At 38.8% G+C, this 13,396-nt stretch overlaps 1 protein-coding gene across 5 annotated transcripts in view; it reads left to right on the forward strand.

The window, feature by feature from the left end:
* The window catches only part of ERCC6L2 (ERCC excision repair 6 like 2), a 186,402-nt gene that overhangs the window by 17,113 nt on the left and 155,893 nt on the right, over positions 1-13,396 (forward strand). For all 5 annotated transcript variants that reach the window (XM_069088008.1, XM_069088013.1, XM_069088014.1 and 2 more), the window contains exon 3: positions 7,846-7,968. In XM_069088008.1, the coding sequence (XP_068944109.1) occupies positions 7,846-7,968 (123 nt within the window). The remainder of the gene's footprint in view (positions 1-7,845; positions 7,969-13,396) is intronic.

Consider the following 13,396-nt stretch of genomic DNA (forward strand, 5'->3'; position numbering starts at 1 on the left):
TTTTGTATGTTGTGTCATTGTTGTCATTTTCTTTAATGAAACTACCTATCGGGGGTTTTTTTTTGTTTGTTTTTTTTTTAAGCAATCAGGGTTAAGTAACTTGCTCAAGGTTACACAGCCAGTTATTATTTCTGGGTGTGGTGCTGAGTATCTGAGCCCGGATTTGATCCAGGTCATCCCGACACTGGGGCCGGTGCTCTTACTCGCTGAGCCACCTGGCTGCTCCTAAGCAATTGGGGTTAAGTAACTTGCTCAAGGTTACACGGCCAGGTGTTTCTGGGTGGGTGCTAAGTGTCTGAGCCCGGGATTCGATCTCCAGGTCTTCTCAACACTGGAGCCGGTGCTCTTACTCGCTGTGCTACCTGGCCGCCCCACTACCTATTGTTTTTATGATTTGTTCCTTCACCCAATGTTTTTTTACGATTAGATTATTTAATTTCAAATTGATTTTTAATCTATCTTTCCATTATCCATTATTGAATGTAATTTTTATTGCATTATTATCTGAAAAGGATTTGTTTACTAACTCTGCTTTTCTGCTTTTGGTTATGAGGTTTTTTATGTCCTACTATATGATCACTTTCTGTGTAGGTTCCACATACTGCTTAGAAAAATGTATATTCCTTTCTATTCCCATTCAGCTTTCTTCAGGGAGCTGTTGTATCTAACTAACTTTTCCAGAATTTTATTCACCTCAACTTCTTTCTTCTTTACTCTGTGGTTACATTTATCTAGTACTGAGAGGGAAAAGTGGAGGTCCCCCACTAGCATAGTTTTGTTTTCTATTTCCTGCTTTAATTCATTCAACTTCTTAAAGAATTTAGATGGCATGCAATTTGGTGCATATATGTTTAGCATAGATAGGACTTCATTGCTTTGCTACCTTTCAGCAAGATAGCTTCCTTCTTTGTATCTTTTAATTAGTTCTCTTTTTTGCCTTTACTTTGCTTGAGATCGTGATTGCTACCTTTCTTTCTTGGCTTCAGCTGAAGTGTGACAGATTCTGTTCCAGCCCTTCAGCTTTACCATGTAAACAGCATAAGGTAGGATTCTGATTTTTCATCCGTTCTGCTCTCGGCTTCTGTTTTATGGGAGAGTTCATCCCATTCACATTTATAGTCATGATAACTGACTGTGCATTTCCCTCCGTGGTGTTTTTCCCTTGTTTATCCCTATCCCCTTACTTCCCACTCTTTCCCTTATACTGGGGTGGGGCCTTGCTGTGCTGCACAGATTGCTCACTTGCTGATTTGCAGAAGGGCAGCTTCTCTCCGGAGAATTGCCCCAGTCTTGGAACCTGAGGTCCCCTGCTGTGAGGGTGCTACCTGCTGGCTCTTGGACCGCCCTCCTCTCCTCCCGCAGTGAGACAGACCTGTCCTGCTGGGCTGGTGAGCTGCTTTCCTGCCCCTGCATCAATGCTGAGGCAGTTCTGTAGTTGTTTGGAGAATTTGAGAGGACTTTGAGGGTTCCTTTTTACTGCACTGTCTTGGCACTAGAAGTCCTGCAACAACCTTTTACAAAAATGTTTTTGTTTGCACCTTGAACTCCTTGCTTTTTTTGTCTGGAGGTGGATAGTATATTTCCTCTTCAGTCCTCTGTCATTGTAGTTGATCCCTGCATTTAATCAATGAAATGATCACCATTTATTAAGTGCCTACTATGGCCAAATACTGTGCTAAGCACTGGGGTACAAAAAGAGACAGACACCCTTTGCCTTTAAGGGGCTTACAGTTTAATGGGAGAGACAGCATGTAAACAGATATGTATGAAGCAAGCTTATGCAAGATAAACAGGAAATAATTAAGAGAGAGAAGGCATTGGAACTAAGAGGGTTTGAGGAAGACTTCCTGCTGAAGGTAGAATTTCGTTGGGACTTGAGGGGAGCCAGAGAGGTGGGTAGTTGGAGCATTCCAGTAATGGCGGATGGCCCAGGTAGTGCGCCTGGTGTCATAGCTGGGGGCCAACACAGCTCAGCCTAAGAGCGCATGTTGCAGGAGTACGGTGTAAGAAGGCCCGCATTGCCCAGTGTTCTAGAGCTTTCCAGCGCGGTTCGTCTTCATAGTGTCATTACTGTATGACCTGCTCACTTCACTTTGTGTCAGTTCATACGGCTCTTCCCAGACTTCTCTGAGTCCTCCCTTTTGTCACTTCTCAGAGCGCTGTTTTATTACAAGCGCATCCCATCGTTTGTTCTTCCATTTTCTAACTGCTTGGCATTTTTTTTAGTTTCTAGTTCTTTGCTACCAAGAAAACCCCAAAACAAAACCCTGAATTCTATAAATATTTTTGAACATGTGGGTTATTTTCTTCTCTTTTCTTGTGTTTCTTTGAGAGTTAGTGTTATCACTGAGTCAGAAGCTCTGTACAATTTAGTAACTTTTTAGACATAATTTCAGATTGCTTTCTGGAACGACTGGACTGATTTGCAGTCCCACCTGCAGTGCATTAATGTCAGGGTTGTGGAAGTACAGGAACAACATTTGTCATTTTTTTTGGTCAGCTTTGCCACACCTGATATTATGGGTGTGGGGCGAAAGTTCATGAGCTTTAATTTGCACTTCTCTGACAATGATTTGGAGCATTTTTTCATTCAAACATTGATGGCTTGGACTTACTTCTCAGAAAACTGCCTGTTCGTCTCTCTTGACTGTAAATTGAAGATCAGCTCTTACTCCTACAAATTTGAATCAGTTACCCACATATCTTAGAATTGAAACTTCTAGCAGAGAAACAGAATACAAAGATTTTTTTTCATGGTTACCTACCTCCCTTCAAATTTCAGCTGCATTGGTCTTGTTTATGTAAAATCTTTAAAATTTTAGGTAATCAAAATTTCCCTCTACCTTTTTGTGATCCTCTCTGTCTTTTTGTTTGGTTTTGAACTCCTCGGCTATTAATAGGTAATTTCTTCCTTCTCTTTTTTCATCTTTTATATGATATATAAACAAGATGGTGCAATGGATAGACTCCTGGGTATAGACTCAGGAAGATCTGAGTTCAGATCCTGCCTTAGACACTTACTAGCTGTGTGACCCAGGGCAAGTCATTTAACCTTTGTTTGACTAAGTTTCTTCAGTGATAGATTGAGGATAATAATAGGACTTATCTCTTAGGACTGTTGGGAATATCACATGAGATAATATTTGTAAAATACTTAGTATAATTCCTGGCACCTAGGGACTTTATAAATGCTTATTTCCTTCCTTCCTGAGTCATGTACTTACTTAGAGCTTATCTTGGAATACAGTTTGCTGTTTTTCTATACCAAATTTCTGCCATACTGCATTCTAGTTTTTCTAATAGTTTTTGTTGAAGAGTGAGTTCTTACTTCGGTGTTTGTTGTTCACTCATTTTCTGTCTTCTCTGACTCTGTGTGATCCCATTTGGGGTTTTCTTCACAAAGATACTAGTAATTTGCCATTTCCCTCTCCAGCTCATTTTATAGTTGAGAAAACTGAGGCAAATAGGCTTAAATGACTTGCCCAGGGTCACACAAGTGGTAAGGGTCTCAGGCCAGATTTGAACTCGGGAAGCCGAATCTCTCGGACTCCAGGCCTGGCTGTCTATCCTCTGTGTCACCGAGCTGCACTCTTACTTCGCTAGCTGGGATATTTGATGTTTTCATCTCTCCTCAATCCTCCTATACCTCCCCCTCCCTTGCTTGAAAGGGAGTTGGGAACCTTGACTCAGATTTATTGAAAAAATTGAGACCTTTTACAGAAAGCTCACTCTTTTCTGCAGTTCCTACTCCCACAGCACTCAGATGCCTTTTTGCTACAAACCCCTCTGCATGCACAAGGGATCCCTATTCCACATCCTCTTCGCCAGCAGCTAGCCCCCGCTGTGATCCTTAATTTCTCACTAATATTCAGTCCACTTCCTTATTATCTTCAGACATGCTCATGTCTCCCTGTCCTTAAAAAAGCCCCACTTCATCTCTCCATATTTGCTAGCTGTTGTCCCATTTCCCTCCTCTTTTTCATGACTAAACTGCTTAAGTCTGTCTTGTGTTAGGTGCCTCTGTTTCCTTTCCTTTCACTCTCTTCTTGTCTCTTTGAAATCTGACTTCTGACCTCATATTCAGCTGAAACTGCCTTCTCTAAAGTTCTCAGTGACCTCTCGATTGCCGAAGCTAGTGCTATTTTCTCATTTCGTATCCTTTCTGGACTCTTTGCAGCCTCTGACCTGTGATCACCCTTCTCCTTCACGATTTCTTGTCTCTGGGTGTTAGTGACGCTGCCCTCCGCATTCTCCTCCCGTTTGAGCCTTCTCTGTCTCTTTCCCTGGATCTTTGTCCACGTCATGCCTGCCAAGTGTGGAGGTCCCCCAGAGCTCTTTCCTGGGCCCTTTTTTCCCTGTGTGCTGTTTTCCCTTGGTGATCTCATCAGCTCTTCTGGTTCCAGTTATTCCAGAGGTGTCAATCTCGCTGTAAAACTCTGGAGGACAGCCGAAACCAGGTTAAAATGCAATTAGAAAATGTTTAACAGAATAAATAAGAATAGGGTAAAATGTAGGTAATGTTTATTTGTGGTTCCCTAAATCAGAATGTGGCCTGCAGGGACCGGTTTCTGTTTGAGTTTTACAGCACTGATGTAGGGGACTCTCAGATGTTCTTATTCAGCCCTGGCCTCTCTCAAGATATCCTGTTCGCTTCTCTGAATTGAAAGTCCCGTAGACATCTTAAAGTCAGTATGTACTGAACCAATCCACTATCTTTTCCTCGAAGTCTCCCTTCTTCCTGGCTCCCTCATAACTGTCAAGGGTCACCCAGGCATTTTGGGAGTGGTGGTTGACTCCTTGCGATCTAGGTGTCATCCTTGACTCTCTCTCTCTAGCTCTCCATATCCAGTTAGTAATCAAGTTCTGTGGTTTCTATTTAGAAGTATCTCTTGGATGTGGCTCCTTCTCCCCTCTAACACTGCCGCTTGCCTAGAGCAGGTCCTCATTGCCTCCTGGACTGCTGCCCTGGCCTGCTTATTGGTCTTCCCGGCTCAGAATCCCCCACACCACAGCCATCTTTTCACTCATCTGCCAAAATGATCTTCCTGAAATGCAGGTCTGAAAATCCCACACCCTCTCCCTCCAGAAAACTCTAGTGGCTCCAGCGATTATCTCTAGGATCAAATATACAGTTCTCTCTTTGATGTTTAAAGCCTTTCATATCCTGGTCTCTTTCTACCATCTTATACCTTACTCCCCTCTACGGAGTGACACTGGCGCATACTCACACAGGACACCCCATCTCCTGTCTCTGGTGCCTGAAATGCTCTCCCTCCTCATCCCCACCTCATAGTCCTGGCTTCCTTCAAGTCTTAGCTAAAGTCCCACCTTTTGTAAGAAGCCTTTCCCCATTCTCCTTAACTTTGACACCTTCCCTCTGACACTACCCTTAGTTTATCCTACTGCATCCTGTTTGTACATAGTTGTTTGAATGTTGTCTTTTCCGTTAGAGTGTAAGTTCCTAGAGAGCAGGGACTCTTTTTTAACTTTCTTTGCGTCCTTCGTGCCTAGCACAGTGCATCGAATTCAGCAGTTGATGAAGGGTGTGTGATTGTTGTCATTTCTTCTGCTGGTGCCAAGAAGCAGTGTGTCTGCCTGTGATTGATCAGACCGATATGAGCTCGCTCGGAATGTTTCCCCACAGGCTGGGCACAAACAGTCTTGTGTGAACATTGTGGGGGGATTCTCTAAGTTTGCGCATTTCACGTTTCTTTTGAGCTGCTTCTGTTCTGCTTTGCTCATGGAGCACAGCACCTTCATAGCTGACTGTCTTGCTTTTGTATTTTCATTCTTTGACATATATTTTACTCTGATACCTTAAAAATCAATTCCTGATTGCTTTAAAAACGTTTTTTTTTTGTCTGAAGCACAGATTATTTTTTCTATGTACTATTTTAATTTCCTCTTATGTTACATTGGGTGTTGATTGGCATTTTCAATATTGACTGAGAATTAATAGATTGTTCTTGAATACTGGAAGATCTATTCCATTTCTTGGCTTTGTTTCCTTTTAAATGTCATTCCTCAGGGTGGTCTAAATCAACTGAGTCTTAAGCTAAGCTCTCTGACTCATTTACCCAACCAGCTGCCTTTTCCCCACTCTTCTGTAGCAGTAAGGCATATAATCTTTTGCAATTGTATTTTGCACATGACCTTGCACTCTAAGCTAGTATTGCCCTTGGCTGCCATTTATTTTGTTAAGGAGATCAAATATTTCCTTGCTGGAATGGCTTCTGACCACTTTCTGCTTCCTCATTATAGTAACTGATGTCTTTACTTTGTTCATTTCCATTTTTTGGCATTGTGTTTAAATGAGCTGGGCTCAGTAACAGCAAGCAGTATTCCTTCCTCATCCTGATCGTGTATACACAGGATCCTCTCTTATCTTTTCCCTTTTAATTAGGTATTGATTTTGACCTTTGCTCTGAGCAGTGAATGATCTGATTGTATAGACATTTGATTCTGAAATGACTACCATATTGCTAAATTTTTATCGTGTACTTGGAGTATAAAAAGCCTTGAGTATATAGAGTAGCCAGAGGAAGGACAGGAAGACATGGGTTCTTCTATTCCCCCACGGACATACTGGGGAGAGAGGAAGGGAACGGGACCTCTGAGCACCTGAAGCACATTCCTGAGCTTACAGACTAGAGAACAGTTACCTTTCTACTTTGGTACATGGTGTTCCCTTGTTGGGAGCTACTCACATCTGTGAAAGCAGAGGTCCAGACCTAAAAAAGAAAAGATGTAGACAGATATGACAAGAATCATGCCTGAGACTATCATCTGCTTTATCCTTCTGTAATAAGCCAGATTGTTCAGGTCAGAACAGCAGGTAGGTTAATTCCTTGAAGCCTGGCTTAGGCGACTAGAGGAAAGTGAGCAGTGTCTTTGGGAGGTGCGTTCAGGGATCGCTCCGTTCCCATGATTTCTTGCTCCAAATCTAGCCCTGCTGAACTCCTTCTACTACACCTAGGTAGCAGGTGTAATCATCAGTCAGGCATTAGTAGGTAGGGGAAGTGAGGAGAATCCCTCGTTCTGTTTGGAGAGGTGAGTCTGGGACAGGAGGAGGTAGGCAGAAGGTGCTCTCAGCATCCCAAGCTGGAGTTTGGAATCCATTTTCCCATAGAAACATCTGTTGCACATGGTAGTTAGTTATGTTGTTATTAGTCATATAGTATATATTCTAATGTAGCCAAGCTTCTTGGTCTCAGATCCCCTTTACATTTTTACAAAATTACCAAGAACCTTAGCCAAAGAGCTTTTGCTTATATGGGTTATATTAATGGTATTTTGCCATATTAGGAATTAAATGTCAGAGCATTATTGTGAAAATAGTTTTGACTTTCTGGCTGTATCCCCTTGAAAGGTTCTCAGAGATTCCCCAAGGCTCCCTAGTCCACACTTTTAAGAACTCGGTCTAGTATGTTCTGGATACCCACAACATAGAATGCTTTTCCCCCTTCCTTCCCCTTCCCCCATACCCTTCTCTCCTTCCAGTGTGTTCGAAGTCAGAACCAGCAGTCTTACAGATGACCTTTTGAAGCATAACCTGATTTGTAAATTGGGGACTTATCTGTAGTGATCCCTGCAAAAGTTGAATATGTTAATAAATTAGCTGGGTTCTAGAATAACGTCAGTGGGAATTTTATAGCAAATTTAAAGCTAATGTTTTATTTTAAAATTTCTGGATGTAAGGAGGAAAATAGCTAATTGTTCCTCTACACCTGATATATTATTTGTGTCTTAAAGTTCATTAAGTGTGTTAAAGTTGTGGGAGTACCCGTTCACCATTGCATTTTTGTACAGTTTGATGCATTTTGTTTGCAAATATTCTTTTCCTAGGTAATTTCATTTCTGGCTGCAGTACTGCATAAAAAGGGTACACGAGAAGATATTGAAAATAATATGCCAGAGTTTTTGTTAAAGAATATGAAAAAGGATTCTTCCGCTTGTTCTCCAAAGAAGGTAAAGTATGCAGAAATTCTTAATTCATTGATAGCTGTCTTTGTAAAATAGTCGATATGAATTTTAATATTTACAACCAGTTAGATTAGCTTGAAAACAGTTTTTTTAAGGGAACAAGCAAAATATTTCTTTTATGGATTTTAGCTATCTATGGACTACCAAATATGACAATTTTAAGGAAAACAATGTATTTTTAAGGTATGATGTTATTTTAAAAAATATTTGTACACTAGTTTGATATTGACTATTATGGGTATATTGGCAAAGTGTGGATTAATATAATATGTACCTATTAAAGAATATTTGAGTAGTTCAGCATTGTATAGGTGTGTTTTGTGAATGAAAGGAGGAAAATTGGTTATATTTTCTTTGTATTATTTTTATTTTAAAGCATTTCTTAAATTTTTATTTCCAAATATATTCTACTTCCCTCTCCTCCCTAACTTTTCATTTTTTATAACAAAGAATAAAAAAAGAAAGGACTTAAAAGCCATTCAGCAAAAATATCCAGCTTACTTGCTGGATTTGATATGCAGTATTCTATATCTGTACTCTGCAAAGAAAGGGGAGAGGTTTTTTTCCTTATCTTTACTTCAGGGTTAAGCTTAGTTACAATTGCAGTATTCAGTCATTCTGTGTAGTTGTTCTTCACTCTACATCTGTTCGTGTAAATCTTGCTAAGATTTTCTGAAATTCTTCATATTATTTCTTATGCTATTCCATTTCATGTACTACAATTTGTTTAACTATTAGTTATATTTTCATATCACTTTAGATTGTAGATCTTGTTCATGGAAATGATTTCATGATATAAAAACTGAGTCAGTAAACTATGTATAGTAAATATTTAATAGCAAATTCTAATGCAGAGAAGATTGAAAAACCTATAAGGACAACCATTGTAGGCTCAGAGTTGTTCCTGCCTATAACACTTTAGGCTCTGAGTACTGCATTTAAGGACATTTATCAGTGGAGGGCGCACAGGAAGTTAACCAGATGGTGAAAGATTTTGAGATCATAGGAAACTGGAGATGTTTAAAAGCCTGGAGAAGAGACTTTGTGGGGAAGGCATGATAGTAACTATCCTTCAAATATCTGAAGGGGTGACATGTGGAAGAAGGATTACTGTTAGTCTTCTTCATTTATTAATCATTTAATCTTAAGGCACTGTGGTAAGCACTCGACAGATGTTATTTCATTTTATCCTCACAACAGCCCTGAAATAGGAACTATTATCTTGTTAAAGTAACAATTTTATCTATTAACAATAAATAACAACTCTTATCTATTATTATATTAACAAACTTGAAATGGCTCTTATTATCCTCATTTTACACTTGAGAAAACTGAAGCAGGCAGAGGTTTAAATAACTTGTCCAGGGTCACATAACTAGGAAATAAGTATATAAGACTGGATTTGAACTTAGTCTTCCTGACTCTAAGTCCAGCACTCACTTTCTTCACCTAGCTGCCTCAAATAGGAATAAAAGTGGGGGAGTGTGGGGGTATATAAGGGAAGGAACTGGTAAAAAAAAAAAAAAAGTAGATCAGTAGAAGAGACTAGATAAGGAACTGTGAAAAATGACACATTATCTCATGTTTTAATTAACCTGAGTATATGAAGGACTTTGGAAAGAATTCCCTGTTTGATAAAAAAAAAATGCTGAGAAAATTGGGAAACATTTTGTTAAAAGTAGACTTAGAGGTCCTCCAAGAAATTCTCATGGAAAATTGCCCTGATGTTTTAAAACCAGTGGGCAAAATAGAGGTTGAAAGAATCCACTGATCACCTCCTGAAAAAGATCCCAAAAAGAAAACTCCTAGGAATATTATAGCCAGGTTCCGGAATTCCCAGATCAAGGAGAGAATATCACAAGCATCCAGGAAGAAACAATTTGAATATTGTGGAAACACAATCAGGATAACACAGGACCTGGCAGCTTCTACACTGAGGGAACAAAGTGCTTGGAATATGATATTCCGGAGGGCAAAGGAGCTGGGATTAAAACCAAGAGTCACCTACCCAGCAAAACTGAGTATCATGTTTCAAGGAAAATTACGGTCATTCAGTGGAATAGAGGACTTTCAAGCATTCTTAATGAAAAACTAGAGTTGAAAAGAAAATTTGACATTCAGATACAAGAAGCAAGAGAAGCTTGAGAAGGTAAACAGGGAAAAGAAATCATAAGCCACTGATCAAAGTTGATTCCTACATGGAAAAACAATCATTGTAACTGATGAAGCTTTTCTCAGTATGAAAATAGTTGAAGGGAATAGAAATATATATATATATATATATATATATATATATATGTCTATATCGGAGGGTATACTGGCATATGAATACATGTGTGTATATATGTTTACAGGTATACATAGATACAGGGCACAGGACCAATTTAATAGGAAGGGATAATACTTAAAAGGGGAAATCAAGAGGTAAGAGAGGAATATAATGAGAGGAGATGGGGAGAGATAGATTGGGGTAAACTATCTCATAAAGAAGAGTCAAGGGAAAATGGTTACAATGGAGGGGAAGAATAGGAAGGCAAAAGGGAATGGGTAAACCTTATTCTCACTGAATTTGGCTTGGGGAGGGAATGACATATAAATTAAATAGGGTATCTCACCCTACAGGAGAGTAGAGGAGAAGGGGATGAGAGGGGGGATGATAGAAGGGAGACAGGCTGGGGGGGAGGGAAGTTGGAAGCACCCACTTTTGAAAAGGGACAAGATCAAAGTAGAGAATAGAACAAGTGGGAGGTGGGATAGGAGGGAGGGAAATACAGTCAGTCTTTTACAATATATCTACTATGTTAATGTTTTGCATTAGCCACACATGTACAACCTATACTGAACTGCTTATCTTCCCAGTAAGGGTAGATGACAAGGGAGGAAGGAAATGATTCTGGAATTCAAAGTTTTAAAATCAAATGTTTAAAATTATATATACACATATACTCATATTAATACTATCTTACATGTAATTGGGAAATAAGATATACAGGCACTGGGGCATAGAGATCCACCATGCCCTACTGGAAAAGTCAAAAGGGGTATGGGAGAAAATATGGGAGAGAGCAGATTGGAGGAGGGGATATCCTATGGGACTGCTATTTTGGGGTGTGGGTAGGGAAAAAAACAGGGAGAAAATTTGTAACTCAAAATCTGGTGGAAATGAATGATGTAAATCAGAAGTTAATTAAGCACTTGAAAAAATGAAGAAAAAATAGACTTAGAGGAACATTTTAAGCCTTGTACCTTAATAAGGTTAAAATGAATTTGTATACTGAACTGAATACTTAAAATCATATCACAATGATACTAAAAAGCTTTTGTGCAAATATAGTCAACCAGGATAAGAATGTCCAGGATAAGAAGGGTAATTTTTTTTTAAAGTGCCCAGTGACGAATGGGTAAGATTCAAACATATAGAGAGGAAAAAGGAGGATGTGTCATAAGGGGGTAATAGAGTGAGTAAATATACTGAGATTTTTAGCAAAAAAGTCTTTGCATCAGGTATCTCAGATACAGATAATCTCTGATATGGGTATATATACACGTAAGCACAGATACCATCTATATGTCTCTGTAAACACATATATGTACATATGTGTATGTATGTAACAAACACAAACATATAAGACCAAAAACCATTCCTTGAAGGGTAAGTGGTTAAAAAAAGGATATGAACGAATAGTTCTCAAGAGAATTACAAACTGTTAATAACCTTATGGAATATTTCTACAGATCACTGATAATAAGAATTATGCAAATCAGAAAAATCTTAAAGTTTCACCTCAAATTCGGGAAATTGTGAAGATGGCAAAAGATAGGAATAGTCAATGTTAGTGTGGTTATAGAAAGATACCGTGTTTCCCTGATAATAAGACCTATCCCGAAAATAAGTCCTCCCCTTACTGTGTAAGATTCCTCTAAAATAAGCCCTCCCCCGAAAATAAGCCCTATTGAGATTGCTACTGTAGTGAAGGTGATCCCCTGCGCTACACGCTACATTACAGTACCCTCTGTATGCACCGTCCCCCCCCCCGTGAAACGCACGCCGCGCTCCGAGCTGCATCCAATCAGAGCTGCAGCAGTGAGCGCGTCATCCTGTTCTTCCCCAGTGATTTGCTTATTGAATAAAGGTACATTTTTTTGTTCACATTTACCTGTTTATTAAAATTGCTGTCAATGTTCATTAAAATAAGCCCTCCCCTGAAAATAAGCCCTCTGGTGTTTTTCTGTCCAAAAATGAATAAGACATCGGGGAAACACGGTATACTTTTGTGTATCTATGAATTGGTCTAACAGTTTTGGAAAACAGTTTGGAATTATGTGAAGAAAATGAGTAAAGAATCCATACCCTTCGAACCAGAGATCTCACTAGTAGTAGGGGTATCAGTGATAAAAAAGAACAGTCCTGTATATACCAAATTACTTACAGTAGCACTTTTCATATTTGCAAAGAACTGGAAACAAAATGGTAGTCCATTGATTGGGAAATGGTTCAACAAATACACAACGGATGAATTTTATAGAATATTGCTGTACAATTGAGTGCAAAGAATAGAGAAATGTTTGAGCTTATGCCAAGTGAAGTAAATAGAACCAGGAAAGCAGTATATATAATGACTATAACAATATAGATGGAAGAACGGCAACAAGACAATTAAAATTGAATGCTCTGTAATTATAATACCTGAGATTGGCGTTCAAAAGAGAAATGAAAATTCCTCTCTCTTCCGTTTTTGCAAAGCCGTAGTAATAGGGATCTATAATGTTACATATGGTGTTGGTTGATGTATTGGTTAGTTTTTCTGAACCATTTTATCCTCTCTTTTTTAAGTTCTTTGCTAAAAGAGTTGGGTTTCTGGTTTGAGGGCTAGATATATTGGGAGATTATGGTGTTATAAAAACAAATTATATCAATAAAAATTTTAAATGGTGTGTTTGCCTCTGAAACATTTATAAGTAAAAAGTGTGTGGTTTTATCAGCATTGAGGAATTGGTTATTTTTGCTTTGTTAAAAAATACTTCATATATTTACGCAACAGGTATAATTGTAAAGACATTCTGAAAAATTAACTTTAGGACTCCTTATAAACAAAATCATTCTTGAAATAAATTGAACATTATAAATTAAGGAATGGTGGTTTAGAGTATGTGTGTGTGTGAGATATGATACATCTCTGTGCACATTTGAGAACTTTTCAAGTGTGAATAAATCATCTGAGAATGTATGAAATAGATGTTTTGTGCCAAGAATAAATTCCTAAAGTAAAAAGACATGAAATATGCCTTTCACATATTGATACTTGGAAAAGCTCCTAAAATTGAGGCCCTTCATTTTGGGATGGGGTTCAATGGTCATGAAAATGAAACATAGTAAATTCATTTAAAAATCCTCATTTGTGTCTTAAATGTC

This window comes from Petaurus breviceps, unplaced genomic scaffold (genome assembly GCF_028583685.1).
Source record: "Petaurus breviceps papuanus isolate PSGF00001 unplaced genomic scaffold, PetGlider_PUasm1.0 183, whole genome shotgun sequence".
NCBI classification, from domain to species: domain Eukaryota; kingdom Metazoa; phylum Chordata; class Mammalia; order Diprotodontia; family Petauridae; genus Petaurus; species Petaurus breviceps.